Below are 21,139 nucleotides of genomic sequence, written 5' to 3' on the forward strand. Positions count from 1 at the left end.
TTAGAAAGTGGGGATAGCATTGCTATTGATCGGTAGTTGTTTAATTCTTTAGATGGGCCGCCTCTGTGGAGGGGAATGATATAGGCTGTTTTCCAAATGGGAAGGACCTGTTGTTCAGCTATTGATCTGTTGATCAATCTGGATATAGGGTATGCAATGACATCTGCTGTTAAATTTAAGTATTCTGTGGGTAGATTGTCAGCTGCGAGTGTTGTTGGCTTTAGTTTTTTCAGGAGCGTTTTAATGGTATCTGTGGGAACTGGTTGGAGTGATAAGGTAGAAGTGATAGTAGGTGAGGGGAGTGGGGAAATGTTTGTTGATGGGGTTTATTTTTTTGCTAGTTCCAGGATGGTTTCTGTGAAATATTTGTTAAACTGAGTGGGTATATTTTCTGCATTATTATTATTATTGGTAGTGGGGGGAGGGGTTCCTATTTTGCCTGGGTTAAGGATGTTATTTATCGAGGACCAGAATTTTTGTGGGTTTTTGTGATATTTGTCCTGTATATCGGTGTAGTAGTTAATTTTATCTTCTTTTGTTTGTTTTTTTGCTTTATTCCTTAGTTCAAGGTAAGACTGCAATGTGAGTTGGGATTTATTTGTTTTCCAGGAAGAACATGCCTTGTCCCTTAGCCTGAGAAGATTTAGCATTTCTTTTCTTAACCAAGGGGCATAGTTAGACTTAACACGTATAGTCCTGGTTGGTACTAGAGCATCAAGAATGGAGAGAAAAGTGGTGCTGAAATGCTTTATTGCATCCGCAGGGGTAGGGGTGGCCAGTTGCAATGCTTCAGAGTGTTTAGATGTTTATTGGGGTTCAGTTGACTCTTATTTCTTATTTGTAGCAGAATGGGTTGCTTGGTTAGCAATGTTTTCTTTCGAATTAGGTAAGTTGGTGTATGATCACTGAGGCTTTCAGGTAGACAGCCTGAGAGGGGGTAGAGTGCGGGTTTGTTAACATCCAGTCCAAGATGGATTGTCTATCTGAATTTTTGTTAATTCTACTTGGTACCTGGATCAGTTGTGTGAACCCATGAAGGTTTATATGATATTTGGGCTGAAGAGAGTTACACTCTGCTCAGTCTATGTTAACATCCCCTACAATAAGTGTTTCTTGAGGAAGGTTATTGCTACACCAGAGTAGTAAGTTTTCCAATGATGAGGTATTGTCTCCTGGTGGCATGTACAGTCCTATAATATGGATTTGTTTGGGGGAGTTGATTTTTAGTTTGGCATGGAATATTTCGGTATTGTTAACTTGAAATGGTATCTCAGGAAGGGTTTCTATAGAGAGGTGTTTTTTGTAGAGTAGGGCTACACCACCATCTTTTTATGTAGCCTGTCTGAGCGTATAATGTTGTAGCCTGGGGGTAGGATTTCTTTGCTATCTGTGCTGGGTTTTAACCAGGTTTTTCATTATCTGATGAAGTTGAAGACGAAAACATTTTGTATTACAAAAAGCGTTAGTGTGTGGATTGAACAAACTGCTCATGATTTCTACCTTGTTGGTTTTACCTGAGCACCATCTGTCCTTTTGTGATTTTAACCAGGTTTCTGTGAGCAGAGGAATATCTGGAGTGTAGTGAGGTATGTTGGCATGGAGTTCATGGATTGTATTGTTTATGCTTTTGATATTCATATTTAGTATTACTAAGTCTGATTTGTCTGCAGGGGGAATGTTTGATTTCAGGTAGGTATTAGTTTGGTCAGAAGGGTCAGGTGGTGATGTTTGGAAATTGCTGGTGAGCCCTGGGTTTGGGTGTATGTCCCCACACAGGGATAATATGGATATGGTTTCAACTAGGTTTTTTAGGAATTTGCTTAAGTTTCTATCACATTTTAGGTTGACACTTTCTGAGTTAGGGCAGTGAGGTTTTGTCAGTTTGGCTTGGGTAAAAGTAGAAACATTAGAAATGGAGCTAGCTATGAGAAAGTTGATTGGTTTAAAGGTGTTAGCGTGTATATTTAAGGTGGAGTGGAAAGTGGAGGGGTTGGTAGGGACTGAGTGAAGAGATGTGAAGGTAGTAGCAATACTTATTAAGGTTAGCAAGGCCAGTAGAAAGAGGGAGTGGCATTTAGGTATGGAGGGTGGCTGGTCTAGCAAGTATTTGGTTGGAATTGAAGGTTGGATTTGTCTCCTCATTTTGGGATCTTGGTTGTTAAGAAGGGCAGTTTGTTCTTTCTTATTCTAGAGAATGATATCTTAGAGCAAAAGGTGATTTTGAAGGATAGTTGTATATTTAACACGGGGAGGTGGGGCTAGAAGGAAAGGTTGGAGTAGAGGGAGGAGATACAGATGGAATGATATGAGGTAGGAGAGTCAGACAGTATAGAGGGTATGATTGGGTAGAGGTTCTGAGGGATAGTTAAGCTGATTGGGTGAGGGTTGGGTTAAAGAGTATAAGTTTGGGGAAAGCAGGGGTGGGTGGGAAAGGGGGTAGGGGAGTGCAGCCCAAGTGAAGCGAGGGCTGAATGGAGTGGGCTGCAACACAGTACTCAAAAAATCAATAAGTAACAGAATTTGCAGGTAAGGAAATTAAGGTAGAAATATAGAGCACATTCTTGAGTGTCTCTGGTTAAAAAGTCAAATTGTAGATGGTCCAGTGTAGACGGACAAAAGCAAGTGTATTGTACTTCTGCTGCTGTTACTAGTGCTAAGAGGGAAACCCTAAGTTCACCCATAACTTCAGTAGTGCCAACAGCTAGTGTCCTTAAGTGTAGCAAGAGGTAAAGTACAGTTGTGTACACTTACCAGAAATGTAGATGGTCGAGTGAATTCACTGTTGCAGTTATTACATTTGGGTTATCTGCTTGCAGGTAGCCCTCAGTCGGCCTGATTATCAAAGTCTTGGGTCCTGCGTCGGTTGCTGTCTCTTCTTCCATGACGTCAGGTAGTCAGGGGTTTAAAGCATGCAGCCGACACCATTACATCAGTTTTTCTTGCCTCAGATGTCAGGTGCCCCCATAATGGGAAGCAATTGTATACAAGGTTACACCTCCAACTATAAGCAAATACACCAGAAAGCTTAAATACATTAAACAAGATGAGAGGTATAGCAAATAGAAGTCAGGGTTGCTGGAGGGTGGGTAACCAAGTCTGCAACAGTGAATACACTGGAACATCTACAATTATGGTATGTGTACACAACTGTACTATGTTATTCGTGTTTCACTGTTGCAGTCATTACATCTGGGTAGATTTCCAAAGCTAAGGAAGGGAGGAGGCAATTAGAGAGCATTGGGACCAAATATTAGGCCCTGCAAGACTGCAGTGGCAAAACCAGCTCTGCATTTAGAGAAAATAGGCAAGTGGTAATGCTTGGTGAAGGTATGAACAGAACTCCAGGTAGCAGCTTCTAGGATGTCCCTGGTAGGAACACCTCTGAGAAAGGCTGTTGAAGTAGATGCAGCCCTGGAGGAATGTGATCTTATCCCCTGTGGGGTAGGTTTTCCATGGTGCTTATAGCAGAAATGAATGCAATGGCCTACCCATTTAGAAATGGTTTGCTTTGAAATAGCCTTCCCCTCAGCCTCTGCAGCAAAGGCAACTAGCAGCTGTTCAGTTTTTCTGAGAGGCTTAGTCTTGTCCAAATAAAATCTAAGTTGTCTGTGCACGTCCAAAGAGTGCAGTATTCATTCTCCTTTGTTCTGTGGATTAGAAAAGAAGGTTGGCAAGTGAATGGACTGATTAAGGGCCACACTGGATACCACCTTGGGCATAAAGGACAGATTGGTTCTCAGGGATACCCTGTCTGCATGGAAGATGATGAAGGGCTCCACTACCATGAGGGCCTGTAATTCAGTCACTCTTCTTGCTGAAGTGATGGCTAGAAGGAAGGCTGTTTTCCAAGAAAGGAATTTCAACTCTGCAGTTGCAGCTGGCTCAAAGGGAGGTAGAGTGAGCTTTTCCAAAACCAAGTTAAGGTCCCAGGCTGGAGTAGGGGCTCTCCTGGGTGGTCTTACATTTTTGACCCCTCTGAGGAATTGTTTTAGCAGGAGGTGAGAGAAGAGGGGTGGCTCTGTATTATAATGTGCTGAAAAAGCAGAGGCATGAATTTTAATAGAAGAGAATGAAAGGGCCTTGTGAAGCATCTCTGTTAAGTATTGAAGAATATGTGGTAAACTGGGCTCTGTTGTGCCCATCCCCTGAGTGTAGCTCCAGGAACAGAATCTTTTCCACCTTTCAGCATAGGATTTTCTAGTACTAGGCCTCCTTGACTACAGAATGACATCCAGCACTTACTTACTGAGGGATGGTAATGGAGAGCTCATGTAATTAGCCAAGCTGCAAGGTTCAGGGTTTGAAGCTGGGGGTGCAGAATCTGGCTCTCCTTCTGGGACAGCAGAGAAGGGGTCTGAGGCAGGTGCCATGGTTCCAGCAGTGACACACTGCACAAGGGGGGGGTACCCAGTGTTGGCATGGCCAGTCTGGTGCAATGGGTATTGTCCTTGGTTTGTCCTGCTTGATCTTTAGTAGAACTTTAGAGAGGAGAGGCAGAGAAGGAAAGACATAAACAGAAGTTTTCCCAGGTGAAGGACAGAGCATCCACTTTCCAAGCTTGTCTGTGGGGAGTCCTTGTGCAGAGTTTGTCCAATTGGTAGTTCTGAGGGGAGGCAAACAGGTCTATCTATGGGCTCCTCCATTTGTTTCTCAACATATTGAATATCTTTGGTTCCAGTTTCCACTCATGTAGGTCCATGAGATTTCTGCTTAGGTCGTCTGCCAGTGAGTTTAGTTTGCCTGGCAGGAATTGAGCCTGTAGGTGCACTTGGTAGCTTAAGGCTGTGTTCCACAGAGCCATGGCTAGTCTGCAGAGGTGGTATGAGTGGGTTCCCCCCTGCCTGTTTATGCACCACATAACAGTGGTGCTGTCTGTTTTTACCAATAATTGTCCTGGAAGGATGTGGTCCTTGAAGGCTGTCAGAGCATTCTGTACAGCTAACATTTCTTTTTGATTGATATGCAGGTGCATTTGACTCAGCTTCCATTTGCCTTGAATGCACTACCCTGCCAAGTGAGCCCCCCATGTATAGTCTGATGCATCTGTTGTTAGGGTTTGGGCGGCAAGGGGTAGAGTGAATTGAAGTCCCTTGTTGAAGTAGCAGGCCTCTGCCCACCAAAGGAATTCTGTCTTTATACAAGGGATGACAGGAATCACTGATTCCAGGTCCTGAGAATGTTGACACCATAGGCTTTTTAGATACCACTGTAGTTTCCTCATATGCAGTCTTGCATATAGAATTTGTAGGATGCAAGAGGCCATGAACCCCAGAGCTTGCAGTATTTTCCTTGCAGTTAGCTGGGTCTTTGTGGCCAGTAATTTGAAGTAGACTGTCAGATAAACTTGTTTCTCTGGTGTGAGATAGGCCATCTGGGAAGTTGTGTTAAAGCTTGCTCCTAGGAATACAATTTGTTGACAGGGTACTAGTTGAGATTTCTTTTCGTTTATGGTGTACCCCAGTGAGGTTAGCAGTTTCTTTACAAATGCCAGATGATTTAATAGTATGTCCCGGCTCTCTGCCTGAATTAGACAATCGTCCAGGTATGGGTATATTTGAATATTTCTTTGCCTGCAGAATGCAATAACTGGAGCTAGGCATTTTGTGAATACCCTGGGTGCAGCAGATAAGCCAAAGGGCAGTGCAGAGAACTGATAGTGCATGTAGCCTGCTCTCAGGCGTACGTATTTTCTGCAGGAATCCCTTATTGGGATGTGCAGGTAAGCTTCCTTTAAATCCAATGTTGCCAACCAGGCATTTTTGCCTAGCATGGGAAGCAGCTGATGAAGAGTTGGTATTTTGAATTTTGGAATTACCAAAAAGGTGTTTAGGATAGATAGGCACAGGATAGGACGCCAGTTGTCGTCTTTTCTGGGTACCAGGAAAAGTCTGAAGTAAAAACCTTGTCCCCATGCTTCTGCTGGGACAGGTTGGATAGGCCTGATACTTAGAAGAGAGAGAACCTGCTGTTGAGCCTCTGCCCACTGATTTGGGGGTAGGTCCGGCCAACCTTTTGGGGCTGGTAAGGTATGGAAGTGGAATCTGTATCCTTGGGAAACTATATTTAAAACCCATTTGTCTTGGGTAATGAGTTCCCAGTTTTTTGCATGCAGGGCAATCTTTCCCCCCTAAAGGTGCGGTCAGTTGAGCAGGGTTTGGAAGGTTTAAGGTTAAGTCATTGTGACAGTTTACCATAGGGGGGTGTCTTACTGCTTCCAGCTTTGGAAGTGGGAGCCCCCCACTGCTTAGGCCTGTGAGTACCTTGAGACTGAGGCCCAGGTGGTCTGCTGTTTCTGGGTTTGGACTGAGAAGGCCTGGAAGAGACAGGAAAGGACCAATTCTTAGAAGGCCAATGCCTACTAAATCTGGGAGGCTGTACTTGCAGGAAATCATTAACAGTTTGCATAGATTTAGCTTTTTCCTCCATCTTTTTAAGAACTTCTTCTGCTTTGTTGTTAAACAGTCTGTCTTGGTTTAAGGCAGCATCCAGTAATTCGGTTTTAACATGATCTGGCAGTGTTTGCTCCTTAAGCCAAGCATGCCTTCTAAGAACAGACCGAGTAACAGCAGCCCTACAAGATGCCTCTAAGGAGTCAAAACCACAAGTATGTTTACCAACTTGTTCAGCAGAATGCATTAAATCCTGTAATTCTTTATTTTCAGCACAGTCAGGAATCAACATCAATTTCTGTTTAAGCAATCCAATAATATACTGCTGGCTGGAGTGCCTTCTGTGTGGAGTCTGCATGTCCTCCCACCGGTCAAGTGGCCTCCGAAAGACATGCGTAAATTGGCGTGCCTTCACTGAAGGTTGGGTGTCAGCTGGCAACTCAGCACCATAAAAATCTACTGCCAATCATTAGCGTCATTAGCGGACCGGAGTTCCGCTGTGGCGACCCCTAACCGGGAAAAGCCGAAAAGACAAATAACAACAACTTTAACATACGAAACTGGCAGTTTAAGGCCCTAATGGCCAAAGTAGCAGAAGTGTATACCTTCTTACCCCATCTGTCCAGGGCCCTAGAATCTTTATCAGAGGGGGTAGGGTTTTTGGCAGTAGTAGCCTTAATGCCTTTGGGTCCCTGTGACATGGTCTCTGGGTTCGCAGTAGGATTCTTAAAGAGGAACTTGTGAAAATCAGGTACTCTGTAATACCTGTCAGGTTTTTGGGAGCCGGAGGTAAGGTGTCTGGGGCCAGGCTAGATTCCAAGAAGGCATCATCTACAATGTCCAGTACAGGGGGGACAGCCAAAGGCCTGTGTTGAGGCAGGAGTAAGAATTCCCTAAGCCTATTTTTGGAGTCAGAGTAATCCTGGCTTTCCCAGTGGAAATGCTCCCTAAGACTGTGCAAAGTTTCACCAAAAGAGAAATCTTCTGGAGGGGAAGCAGAGGGAATGGAGTCCTCTGCATCAGAATCCTCATAGGTAGATAAGGGCAAATCCTGGTCATCAGAAGAAACAGAAATGTCAGAATCCTGATCAGAAGAATCAGAAGGAAAATCCGTTCTAGGTCTCTTAGAGGGAGAAGGGTGGCTTCCCCTAATTAGAGCAATAAGGTCTTCAGCCATTCTTATCATTTGCTTTTTAGGCATATGGGTCTGACCATGCAGTTTGGACATCGGTTTTTTAGGCGTGGATCAAGTTTTAGCCCTTGAAGAAGAAGATGGTGTTGATTTGATATGTAAGTCAGTAGGCCTGAATACACCTTCAGAAGCCGGTGCCTGCACAGCGGCTCCGGACTCATCCAAGGTAGAGACATCCGCACGTTCCATAGTCGAAGAAGCATCTCACGGCATACCAGACTCCGAATGGGTCTCAGTAGAGGCCTGCGAATCTGAAGTAGTGGTTATCAGGGGCTGCAAAGGCACCTCACTGAGTACTGGCGAACTGGTGACTAGCTTAACGGAAGCGTCATCGGCAGTTTTGGACCTATGCGGTCTGTCTCTCTTTATCTTTCTGTTTTTTTTGGAATGTCGGTAGTCGGATGGCTTACCGAAGCCATTTCTGGATAATTAAACCGAGTACCGAAATAGTTAGATGCGAAAATGAACTGACGACGAATAGTATGAGGATTGAATAAGGCACAAAACCGACAGCGAAGGACATCGCAGTCTGGGCCTAAGCAAGGAATGCAGTACGAATGAAAATCTTTATGAGGTATTTGCTTTCCACAAGTAATACAATTGCTAACTTTTACTGACATCGGTTTGGAGCAAGAAAAAGGATCCCCAACGGGGTACTTAGCTTTTTTGAAGACTTCGGTTCTGAAACACGAAAATGAAAATTTCAGGAGTCGTCCGACCGGCACTTGCCAACTGCTTCTGCTTCGGGCACCACACGGCAAGAAATACTGATGTAATGGCATCGGCTGCATGCTTTATACCCCTGACTACCTAACGTCAAGAAGAAGAGACAGCAAGTGACGCAGGACCCAAGACTTTGATAATCAGGCCGGATGAGGGCTATCTGCAAGCAGATAACCCAAATGTAATGACTGCAACAGTGAAACACGAAGAACATCAGTGTTACTAGTTGCTAGCTCCTTTAGTTTAACAGAACAGAGAGTTTAAATAAAATAACAGAGCCTGTTAGGTAAATTTAGCAGAACCGCTGATATCATTACAGAATTAGGAATTCAGGAATTGATTATGGGTGCTTAAACATACAGGGCTTTCCTGGGTTTTTCAGGTTGCTGCCTTGTTTTAGTTCCGTTCAGTTAGGGAGCGATTAGCGCTGATAGGACTTTGCAGGCATGGGCTGCTCAAGGATTTTCTAGGACTGTGGTACTAAGAAAAAATATATAGAGACAAGAATAAATATTTAGAAAGAGATGAGGGAAGCAAGTACTCCTACAAATAGTGACAGAGGCCTGTAAGTGTTATAGTCAACAAAACATATCTTACAGGAAATATTCCATTCTTAACCCAGTGATTCACAATGCAGTACAATTTAAGTTATACATTTCCACCTAAAAGTTGTTACAAACATAGTGAAGTTAGCTACTCTGACAAAGCTTTCAACAGTTCAATGAGCGCAGATCATTAACATGAATGGAGATCCTTGAGTTAAAGTAGCAGACAGGCTGTATCAGTAGTTGAATCAACTGAGCATTACTAAAGAACTAATTTAAATTAAACAACTTCAATAAAAACTAAGCATTCATAAGTTAAAACTAGAGCAGATAAAGTATGGTATGTTTGAATTAGAATGGCACTATAGTTGTGAAATCAATTCCTATGTACGCCAGTCCACGTGGTTCTTCACCAGGAGTCTAGCCCAGTGGTCATTTTCAACCTCTGAGAACTAGGCCTTTCAGAATTTAAGTATAACGCAATTAGCCGACCTCACAGTGGTAAGCTCTTAAGTTATCTAATTATAGAGTTTTAGACTCACAGGCTTGGTGATTACAGCATGGTCAGTTCACTACCGTGAATATCATGAGCTGTAAATAAGTAAATGACCAAGTTCTGTTCTGTGTGAAAATGAGAACACCACAACTGGGCTATAACAGTGCAGACAATTACTGGGCGTGCCAAACACGTAAACTACAGCTCGGCTAGTTCATTACATAATTTTCCTGAGCTTTTACTTAAGAAAATATTCAACTACAGTTATGTGTAAAAGTAAAAATGCCACAACAGGGCTATCACAGTGCAGTCAATTACTAAACACGTGGGTAATTTGCTAGGAGACTAGCATTGTGGTCCATAACTTCTAAAGCAGTGCGTACTTGAACTGTACAAGAACCCGCACTTAGTTTATCCTTTTGTTGACTACTTGAAATGTAAGAGAACTCGTACTTAGTTTGTCCTACAATTGCTAGGTGTAGCAGTTAAAATGATTTCTCTTACAAACATTTACGTCCTGGCAAAGTTAGATTAGCTTGGGTCTTACGGACATTGCAGTAATCTCATAGTGATTAAACAAAGGCCAATCATGCGTTCATTTGGCGTTTAAGCCTGTAGTGCAATTAGGCATAGTTTGCCTACTCACAATATTTACGTACAACTGGTATAGGAAGTAAGAATAACTCGTATAGTGAAATAGAATATAAGATACATGTTCTTTGCAATTATCATCTGCTCATAAATAGCATGGTCTAAACATATGCTGTAACTGAAGTAACTGTTCTTTCACAATAAACGTGAGTCTCCAGAGTAAATACTAATGCAAGTAGAAAGCAACAACAATGTAACAAGTAACTGATAAGTCAGAAAAACACTAGCTCAGCAAATATACATATTAATGCAATTAGAAAGCAAAATCAACGTAAAAGTAAATAACTTGTCAGACAAAAAACACAAGCTCAGCAAGTATAATTTTTTGAATTTCCTTACTATGAGGACGTTCTCTTTACAGGGTGTGTGCAGCTGTTTAGGCAATACAAAGATGGCACCAGGAGTTGATAAAAGCTCTGGCAAGCCACTACTGGACATGGGAGGGGTAGGAAGACAATATTAGCCAATTAAGATGAGTATGCTGAGGAATGGCCAATTAGAGAGTGAATGGAAAATGGGGCTGCAACCCAGTACTCAGAAAACAATCTGAGAGACAGTTTGCAGGTAAGGCAATTAAGGTAGAAATATAGAGCTCATTCTTGAGTGTCTTTGGTTAAAAAGTCAATGTGTAGATGGCCTAGTGTACAGGGACAAAAGCAAGTGTTTTGTACTCCTGCTGCTGTTACTTGTGCTAAGAGGGAGACCCTAAGTTCATCCGTAACTTCAGTAGTGCCAACAGTTGGCGTCCTAAGTGTAGCAAGAGGTAACAAGTGTTACTAGTTGCTAGCTCCTTTAGTTTAACAGGATAGAGAGTTTGTTAAGTAAAATAACAGAGCTTGTTAGGCAAATTTAAGAGAGCCGCTGATATAATTACAGAATTAGGAGTTCAGGAATTGATTATGGGTGCTTAAACATACAGGGCTTTCCTGGGTTTTTCAGGTTGCTGCCTTGTTTCAGTTCAGTTCAATTAGGAAGTGATTAGTGCTGATCGGACTTTGCAGGCACGGGCTGCTCAATGAGTTTCTAGGACTGTGGTAAGGGCTTTCTTGGTTTTTTGAGGTTGCTGCCTTGTTTCAGTTCCATTCAGTTAGGGAGCGATTAGCGCTGATAGGACTTTGCAGGCACAGGCTGCTCAAGGAGTTTCTAGGACTATGGTAAGGGCTTTTTTGGGTTTTTCAGGTTGCTGCCTTGTTTCAGTTCTGTTCAGTTAGGGAGCGATTAGCACTGATAGGACTTTGCAGGCATGGGCTGCTCAAGGTGTTTCTAGGACTGTGGTATATGAGGACGCTCTCACTAAGATGAAGTGTCATTTTGCTGTTCATGGAATTCACTTGCTGAAGAATGGGACTTTACACATGTCACAAGTGGTCCAGAGTACCCGCAGTTAAATGGTTTGGCAGAATGCGCAGTGCAAAATGCAAAACAGTTACTTGAGAAGTCTAAATGAGATAATACTGATGTTTTCTTGAACCTCTTGAATCTCAGAAATGTTCCTCATGATAAACATCTTGGTCCATGTGCTCAGAGACTTCTGCTGAGTCAAACCAGAACTACATTACCGATCAGTAGTCAACTGTTGGTTCCATGTGTCAAGAACAACAGATTAGTGAAAGCCAATCTGTTGAAGAAGCGCCTATCCCAGAAGTCCTACTACAATAAAACCAGTAAACCGCTCAATCCATTATGAGAGGGAGAAGTGGCAAGGATGCAAATATCCAAAGATAATGATCGGATTGGTGTCATGAAGAATAAAACTCCAGAGCTGAGATCGTACATTGTGGAATCAAAAGGAGCAACTTTTAGGCGGAATCAAACATTTGAGACTGGTGTCCAAGCCTATACCGCAGCATAGAGCCTGTGAAAAAGACCATGTCAGAGTGAGTTGTCCGGTGTTCCAATTCCAGAGGAAATTCCAAAGGACATTCCTGTTCCTATGACATATCCAGAAGTTCCTGAGATGAGTTGTGCACTGCAGAGTGTCCCTGTTGCTAAATCTAGTCCCAACTGTTATGTTACAAGATATAGTCGAATCTCTAAACCCTGTAGCAGATACGAGGCAACTTGGACATGAACATTGTATTTTGTTTCCAATGTACATAGCAATGCATGTCTATCTCTGCTATTGTTTCATATAAACGGCAATTTTTTTAAGAGGGAGGATGTAGATCAGTGAGTGTGTACATACCTTTAAGAAGCTATCCAAGGGCTTGCACTAGAGTATAAACAGTGAGCATGTGCAAGCCTGATTGCCATTTTGTAGTTAGCTGTTGAGATGTGACATTGTATGTGTGTAAGCTCTGTTTGATAGTTTGCTCATATTTAAAGATGCTGCTATCCATGCTGATGTGTTTGTATGTATTAAAGCATCTGAATAAAACCTCAATCCTTCTCATTATTTGCAACAGAGATGAACGAGTGACAATTATAACTGTGCAAGACCACCAAGAAGTATAGGTTTCTTGGTGATTAATAAACAATAGCTATACAACGTAGTGTCACATCAATCACAAACTGTAGAGAACACAAACAAATGTGCTATTAATAAATGAGTATAATTTTAAAACTAGCCAACATAGTCCATGCAAAAATCACTACCTGTGAGTGAGTGAACCAGCTCAGATGTTTCCACATCATACAGATTTGCTGTCCTGTCCCATGATGCTGTGACCACTTGCTTCCCTCCAACTAGCCAGTCAGCTGCTATGACGACTCCTTGATGACTCTTCAGTGTTGTTAATGGTGCTCTAATTGTTGGGCATTCACTCAGACCTTCACCATCAGCATCAGCTTCATCTTTATCTGAAAAATCTACTTCTTCCTCACCAGACATCTGCTGCAGAAAAGAAAGCAAAAAGACTGCCATCAAAAAGCAATTAATATCCTAATGAAAGTCAGGCACATAGTACTTCTAGTGTGCATTTTCTGTTTCACTGTTCTGTAATACTTAACTTACTTTAATATACAGAGAATACCAACAGTCAGTCTTAAGGGCAGTGCACCATTTTATAGACAGTAAGACATCAAAAATTACTGTCACTAATTTTTAACACATACAGCAATGCTTTTATCTTTTATTTTTCTTATTATACTGCAATACAATTTTTAAACATTTTATGTTTTAAAAGTTCTACATTAGAGCAGCAAAGAAGTCTTGTGATGTTTTGAAAGGTTATCTGCTTGACAACTGTGACAAAAGCTAGACAATTTTCCTTAGCAATGAAAATATCCTGCAACACCAACAGTTCAAGATTTTTTTTCAGACAACTGCTAAAATAATGCTGTATGAGTAAATGGACTCCTTCACCTCACCCATCCTGTTATTGCTACAGTTATCTACCCCATGATCTAATTTAAATGTCAAGTTCCCTCCTTTATGTCTTTTAATATCCATAATTTTAATTATTTTCCAGCTAATCTTTACTCTCTCCTATCAGTACAAATACTAGTAAGCTTACTTTACTTCAAATTACAATTAGTTATTCTGCACTGAAAACAAAGCCTCACAATTTTCAAAAGGAATTTACAACTTACATTACCTGTAAAGAAACAGCGCCATATTTTTATGGCAAAGCTGCACAGCTTGCACACACTCTATGTTAAGAGATGTGAAAAAAAAAAAATCATCCAAACAACTTTAACCAAGAACAGAGAGCAGTGAGAAGGCATCACACAAACTTGCCTTTACAGATATCATTGATAACAGTTACTTACTGCAGTACGCTTATTGTCAATATTCAGCCGCTTGACTCATAACCTGTGAGAGAGGTAACTTTACACTAGAAATGGGGGCAAACTATAAGCTGACAACACCCCTAGTGGGCATGCAGACACTCTTGCAACACAGGCAAAGGCTCTCAACTGCTCTGGAATCAAAACCTCACATAAAAAAAATTAGCCAAGTAATTAAGGGAAACATCTAATCCAATGTTTATACACAAAGCTCATAGTGCAAAACCTTACAATCTCCACAATGAGGAATTTCAAAGAGCTAAAATTACACAAACTCTTGTGGTCCTCTATTAAACTTACTCCAGTTTCTAAACTAGTCTGAAACAAACTAAAATCTAGCAATCTCTGTCTTTACAGTCCATAGAAAACATACCTCAAAAGTTTCTGTAAGAAATAAGTGACAATCCTCTCCTTACTGGGGGGGAGGGGGATCATAACCATCACACTAGATAGACTCTAAGACAGATATAGCATCATCAAAATTCACAACAGGGCCAACAATCTGAGATCAGCACTCCCTAATAAGTAAACTAAAGAAATGAAGCAATGTGTGGTTAAAAAACAAAGGGGGACTAAGCGAATGTCTTGCTAATAAAAAAACAAAAAAAGCATATTCATTGCCACTCTACCTTCACAGATGACACAAGTCCTGATCTTGACCTTCAGATTCACAGATAAGGAGTACATGCCATAAGCTGAATGGATTCAGGGCCTAGCAGCCTGGGATAAAATGGATGACAAGCCTGCTCCATACCTCTAAACTCTCCAGATGTTTGCAGAATATCCAGATTTTTGACTCATATTTTTGGTCTGTTTCTCATAAAATTGTAGTTCTCTGGCAAATCACTGAAAACTCAATGATGACTGAAGTCCAAAAATAATGGCAGGCATTTGATTTTCAGACTTCATATCCTTCAGAAAATTCATGCCAATGCAAAACCTGTTATAGGTTCATAGGTAGGTCCTAAGCTATTGGCCCTAGGGCCTATATAAGCCTAGCCAAAAAGGTACCCTGGCTTTCACCACCCAAGAAAAAAAAAGTTGTCTTACCATAATGTTCCATCTGTATTGTTGATCCTCGTTCAGTCATTATGCCTGGGTTATCAGTTCCGACCTCGGAACCAAGCCGGCCATCTTCCAAGCTCGCGACAGCCACAAACCCTCGAGCTAAACTCTTACCCAAAATTCCCCTCTCCCTGTTACCTCAGATTGAGTTTGCAAGTCAAACGAAGTAGAGGCTACCTCTGGTCAGAGAGCCTAACAGAACCAGATAATGAGATCCACTATAAGCCTCAGGAGGGGGAAGGAGGGAGGGTCGTAATGACTGAACGAGGATCAACAATACAGATGGAACGTTATGGTAACACCTGGGACAGAGTCCCCAGCTACCTTTATTCCTGGGAGGCTCTCATGGAAGGCCATTCCTGAGCACCATTGAACCAAAGGATGCTATTCCTCTGGAGGCCAAATCTAATTTGTAATGGCTGATGAAGGTATGGGGTCTAGCCCAAGTTGCAGCTGCACAAATGTTAAGTAAAGAAGCTCTAGCATAAAAGGCAGCAGTAGTTGCGACCGACCTAGTGGAATGAGCCCTAACGGCTGTAGTCAGAGGGATATTGTGAGTTTTGTAAATAAATGCTACACAGTCTTTTAACCATTTAGCCAATGTGACCTTAGAAACAGCACATCCAAGTCTAGGACCAGAGTAGGTCAGGAAGAGCTGATCTGATTAGTGAGAAGACTTAGTTCTGTCCAGATAGAAACGAAGTTGCCTGTGAATGTCAAGGGTTTGTAGACAATACTCTCCTCTGTTAAAATGATTGGGAAAGAAAACTGGCAATTCAATGGATTGGTTAATGGACATTTCAGAGATCACTTTTGGCAGGAAGGAAGGATTAGTTCTCAATGACACTCTATCTTTATGAAAGATTAAGTAAGGCTGTTTGATGCATAGAGCTTGAAGTTCAGAGATATGTCTGGCAGAAGTAATGGCGACCAAGAACAAAGCTTTCCAAGAAAGAAACTTGTGGTCGCAAGAAAAAGCTGGTTCAAAGGGAGCCATAGTCAATGATTAGAACTAAAGACAGATCCCATGGCTGGCTATGTTCTCTAAAAGGGGGCTTCAAATGATTACGCCTTTTAGAAAAGTCTTGCATAATTTGTGTGACATAAGAGAAGAGTCATGGACACCATTGTGAAAATTAGATACCGCAGCCAAATGAACTCAAATGGCAGAAGCAGATAGGCCGGACTGGAATAAACTGGACAGGTACTCCAGTACCACTGGCACTGGTGCTGAAAAAGGGTCTCTTTTTTCCTTCAGTCAAATGGTAAACCTTTTCTACTTGCTGAGAATAGTAGTTCTGGTGGAAGACTTGTGAGACGCAATAAGAATGTCACGTACTGAGGAAGAAAGATCAGTCTGCCTGGCAATCACTGGAAGTGGAGAAGCCAAACTGTGAGCTTCAAGCTGTTCAGGCTGGGGTGAATCAGGTTCTGCGTATGGGAGATCAAATCCGGAGTCGGATCAAGAATCCATGGTTGATCTAGCAGGTGAGGCCATAAGAAGGGGAACCAAATTTGCAGAGGCCAACATGGCGCAATGAGGATTATCTTGCTCTTTAACCGGCAGGCTTTCTTCAGGAACTGGGGAATGAGAGGAAGAGGGGGAAAGGCATAAAGCAGACCCGAGGGCCAATCGTGAACTAAAGTGTCCCTGGGTGACTGTCCCAGAGGGGGAATAAAGTAATTGCTGTATTTGTGGTTAATTGGGGATGCAAAAAGGTCGCAGCAAGGGAAACCCCAGCAATTGAAAATCTCCGCCACTATAAGAGGATTCAGAGACCACTCGTGTGGTTACAGAATGCACCTGCTCAATCTGTCTGCTATCACACTGGAACTACCAGGAATGTGCATTGCTAAAAGAAAGCTGTTAGTAGCCATAGTCCACTGCCATATCCTCCTGGCCTCCCGAGGAGTTATCTCAAGGTAAGAAAGAAGGGCTAGAAGAAACCAAAAGGAGTTTCTAGATGTGATAGGGTAAAAGATAACTATTCAACAAATTTAGAACAGATAATAACTTTAATATGATAAAGTATTATCAAAGAAGTTTACTTAGCTCAAGAGAAGTGGCTTGACACGACTGAATGGCGATGCAGCAAACGAAATCTGAGGTAACAGGGAGAGGGGAATTGTGGGTAAATGATTAGCTCGAGGGTTTGTGGCTGTCACGAGCTTGGAAGATGGCCAGCTCGGTTCCGAGGTCGAAACCGATAACCCAGGCGTAAGGAATGAACGAGGATTAACAATATCAGATATAATTTTCCTGTGCCCCTGTTGAGCAGAGCCACAGAAGTGATCCCCGGGGTGAATTTCCTATCTCCCATTCAATCATCAAGATTTTTCTTGAAGAGTGCTAATGAGGAGCTTTGTTTGATATAGATAAGTAGTTTGTTACGGAGTATGGGAAGTCTCTGGGACAGGAATCGATCCCTCCAGCATGTTCTGTTTATTGTGGTGACAAGGTTTAGGTTCCTAGAGTGTGTAGATCAGAGGGACTGGGATTTCTTTAAGTGGAGCATGTCCAACAGCTCTGGGTTTGACATAGCTTTGTATGTTAGGCAGAGATCGCCTCTGAGTAGGCGATATGCGATGAAGTAAAGCTGGAGTTTTTTTAAATGGTCTGCGTAGGGCGTCTGTTTGAGGCTGGTAATCCTCTTTGTGAGGTATTTCTGCAGCCTTTCTAGTTGTTGTAGATGTCTTGTGAGGTGCATACCAAAAGAGGCATTGTACTCTATAGTGGGTCTAATGAGTGAAGAGTAGACGGGAACAATGACCTCTTTTTTCCTGGATGAGATACCTTTTGTGATGAGGTGTGCCACGTAGAAAGATTTCCTGACAACTGTGGCGATGTGATTATCAAAGGAGAGACTACTGTCCACCTGTGTCCCAAGGTCTCATCACACTTTCTTAGTGCAAATAATCTGGGCAAAGTCACAAATAACGTGGGGGACAAAGGCCCAAAAATAGGGACACTTTTTTTTAAATATTGCTCTTACAAACTTAGAAAGTTGATAGAATTTTCTGATAGAGTTTTCTGGAATTCATATATTCCAGCACCTTGGATTAACTTATCCACACCTCCGCCAAGGGCAGCACTATCCTAGACATGGTCATTACCAACATGGGCAATCCATTTTCCACACCAGAAGTCAATTCCTCGTTGGTCAGATCCGACCACAAGCTAATCACCCTAGACATCCACATCCCACCCCACCCTCCATTAGGGAAACCACCGTAAAAAATGTCTCCAAAGCCAACTTCACATTTCTTAAGACAGAAGTGGCAAAATTCACGACACCCATGCAGACGGACAGTAGAGGTACGACTGCTGAATCCTATACAAATGCACTTTATAAGCACTTACACTAATGCATGAATCGTGCAATCCCGAATAGAACCAAGATGCTATCCTCCAAATAAAAGGAAGCCAATCTGGTGGTCTCCTGCCATAAACAAACTCTACAACAGAAGAAAGAAACTGCTGCAAAAAAGAGTAAAATCCCATGATTGGAGGAACTCCCTGGTCAGCCTCAGTAAAAAGCTGAGATCGCTCTTAAAATCCTCCAAAGCTAGATATGAAAACAAAATCGCCACTGATTCTAAAGACAGCCACAAAGCATTCTATAGCTATGTCAAGAATCTCAATGGCAACACTCAGATCTGCTCTGAGTTACAGAACAATGGTACTAAGTATACAGAACCAACTGATATGGCCAACATCCTGGCAGATAAGTTCAGTGCTAACTTTATCCCCCTCTCACCCCCTAAAGGGCCCATCTCTATACTGGAAGAATACAAAGTTCCTGTAATCACTACTGCACAAGTAAAAACCACACTCTCTAAAGCCAAGAACACAGCATCCATGGGACCTGACAACATCCAGGGCTGCGTACTACATGAACTACAGAATGAACTGGCACCCCACCTAAGTACCATGTTCAATCATAGCCTCATCTCAGGCTTTGTGCTCACTGAATGGCGCACAGTGACAGTTATCCCACTCCACAAAGGGGGAGCCACCACGGATCCTGGAAACTACCGCTCCATTAGCCTGATGAGCCTGGTCTGCAAGGCTGTGGAAAGTATCATCATGGAACTTATAAACAATGACACTGGTAATCTCCAAATTCTGGACCCCACCCAGTTTGGGTTTGTAAAAGGCAGATCATGTCTCCTAAACCTGATAGACTTCTTTGAAGCGGTCACCAGAGCAGTAGATGATGGTAAGGTGGTTCACACAGCCTAACTAGATCTCGCCAAGGCTTTCAACACCATCCCCCACTCTGGAATTATAGATAAACTCACTAAACTAGGTATAAATCCCTATGTCACAAGATGGGTTGCCAACTGGCTCACTGACAGAACCCACACTGTGAAAGAAGCAGACTCCAAGTTTGACTTCAGACCAGTGACAAGTGGAGTTACCACAGGGTTCAGTCCTGGGTCCTCTTCCTGTTTGGTATCTACTTCTCAGAAGTACAAGCCAACACAGAAGGTCTTTGGCTAACAAAGTTCGCAGATGACTGCAAACTAGGAGCCATAATCGAAACTGATAACGATGTGGACATCCTACAAAAGGGCCTCACTGAGACAGATGCCTGGTGTCAAAGCCATGGTCTCAAGCTCAATGCCAAAAAGTGCATTGTCATCCCCTTTGGTAAAAACTCTGTACCCATGAACTACCACATAGGCGGTAGTCTACTTAACACCGAAAGTGTGAATAGCGACCTTGGGACACAGGTGGACAGTAGTCTCTCCTTTGATAATCACATCGCCACAGTGGTCAGGAAATCCTTCTACATAGCACACCTCATCCCAAAAGGTTTCTCATCCAGAAAAAAAGAGGTCATTGTTCCCCTCTACTCATCACTCATTAGACCCACTATAGAGTCCAACGCTCCTTTTGGTATGTACCTCACAAAACATCTACAACAACTGGAAAGGCCGCAAAAATACCTCACAAAGAGGATTACTGGCCTCAAACAGATGCCTTACACAGACCGTCTCAAAAAACTCCAGATTTACTACATCGCATATCGCCTACTCAGAGGCGATCTCTGCCTAACATACAAAGCTATGTCAAACCCGGAACTGTTGGACATGCTACACTTAAAGAAATCCCAATCCCTCTGAGCTACATGCTCTAGGGACCTAAACCTTTTCACCACAATAAACAGCACATGCTGGAGGGATAGATTCCTGTCCCAGAGACTTCCCATACTCTGGAACAGACTACCTATCTATGTCAAACAGAGCTCCTCATTAGCACTCAAGAAAAATCTTGATGATTGGATGGGTAATAGGAAATTCACCCCAGGGATCACTTCTGTGGTTCTGCTTGACAGTGGCACAGGAAAATAATTTTCTTTGGTGGCGAAAGCCAGGGTTACCTTTTCGACTAGGCTTCTATAGGCCCTAGGGCCAATAGCCTAGTATCTACCTATGAACACATTGGTATTGATTCCAAGGATGGAATTTGTACCAATGAGGAAACCAGATGAACAACCAGCATTGAAGTACGGCCCAGGGAAGGAAAGGTAGAAATTTTAGGGAGGGGACCTTCTCTTGCTGCCCTAGAAACAGAGGCAGAAGAGTGGAAACCTGTTTCAAGATAAGTTTCCACCAGTGAACTCATCATTTTCTCCCAGTTAATGGAAAGAGAGGGACTGAAAGAGACACCAAGAAATGCATAGAAATCAATTAAGAAGGTCTTTAACTGACAAAGCAAAAACATTTTTTTTTCCCCAAAAAAAAAAAGCTGCCAGCCCTATCAGGATGATGAACAATAAACCAAAAGTTGTGATGCCTCAGTGGTCCCTGAATAACTTAACACGCTGAAGGGGAAATGTCCTGAAGGGAGACACCTTGACGATGGGAACTTTGGCCATAGCAGTGGAACTCTACCTGACTCCTTGCAATCCACTCACTCTTTGTGCTTTCTTTCCTCTATTTTTTTCTTTCTTATGCTTACTCCCAGGGGCATTAAATGTAAGCAAACTTTTTTAATATCAATTTGTTTTTACACTTTTATAATGCCATATGACCTAATTTTATCAAAATATTATGTTTAGGTTGCAAATGATTCCCCTTCCTGGCACTCAATGCAAAGCACATATGTGTCCAAGGGGAGGCATCTGGAGCCCACAATCTGATCACTTTCTATAATTTGAGGCCTTATTCTTGCTTACTACTCAAGTGGAAAACAAGTGCCAAGACAAGAAAGCAGTAATTAATTACTAAATCATCTATTCACCCAAGCATTTACTAAACAATCAGCTAAACAGATAACATACTATCTGATTACTTACAAAGTTACAAAGAAAAGCAAGACCTGATGCGATTCCAACAAATT

The 21,139-nt window shown here is 42.3% G+C and overlaps 1 protein-coding gene across 1 annotated transcript in view; it reads right to left on the bottom strand.

The window, feature by feature from the left end:
- WDR37 (WD repeat domain 37) overlaps positions 1-21,139 on the bottom strand; it is a 1,467,838-nt gene that overhangs the window by 292,908 nt on the left and 1,153,791 nt on the right. Inside the window, exon 13 of the mRNA XM_044064684.1 lies at positions 12,592-12,826. Coding sequence (XP_043920619.1) covers positions 12,592-12,826 — 235 coding nt within the window. The remainder of the gene's footprint in view (positions 1-12,591; positions 12,827-21,139) is intronic.

Source organism: Protopterus annectens, chromosome 3.part0, assembly GCF_019279795.1.
Source record: "Protopterus annectens isolate FY-2018-M chromosome 3.part0, PAN1.0, whole genome shotgun sequence".
Lineage (NCBI taxonomy): Eukaryota > Metazoa > Chordata > Ceratodontiformes > Protopteridae > Protopterus > Protopterus annectens.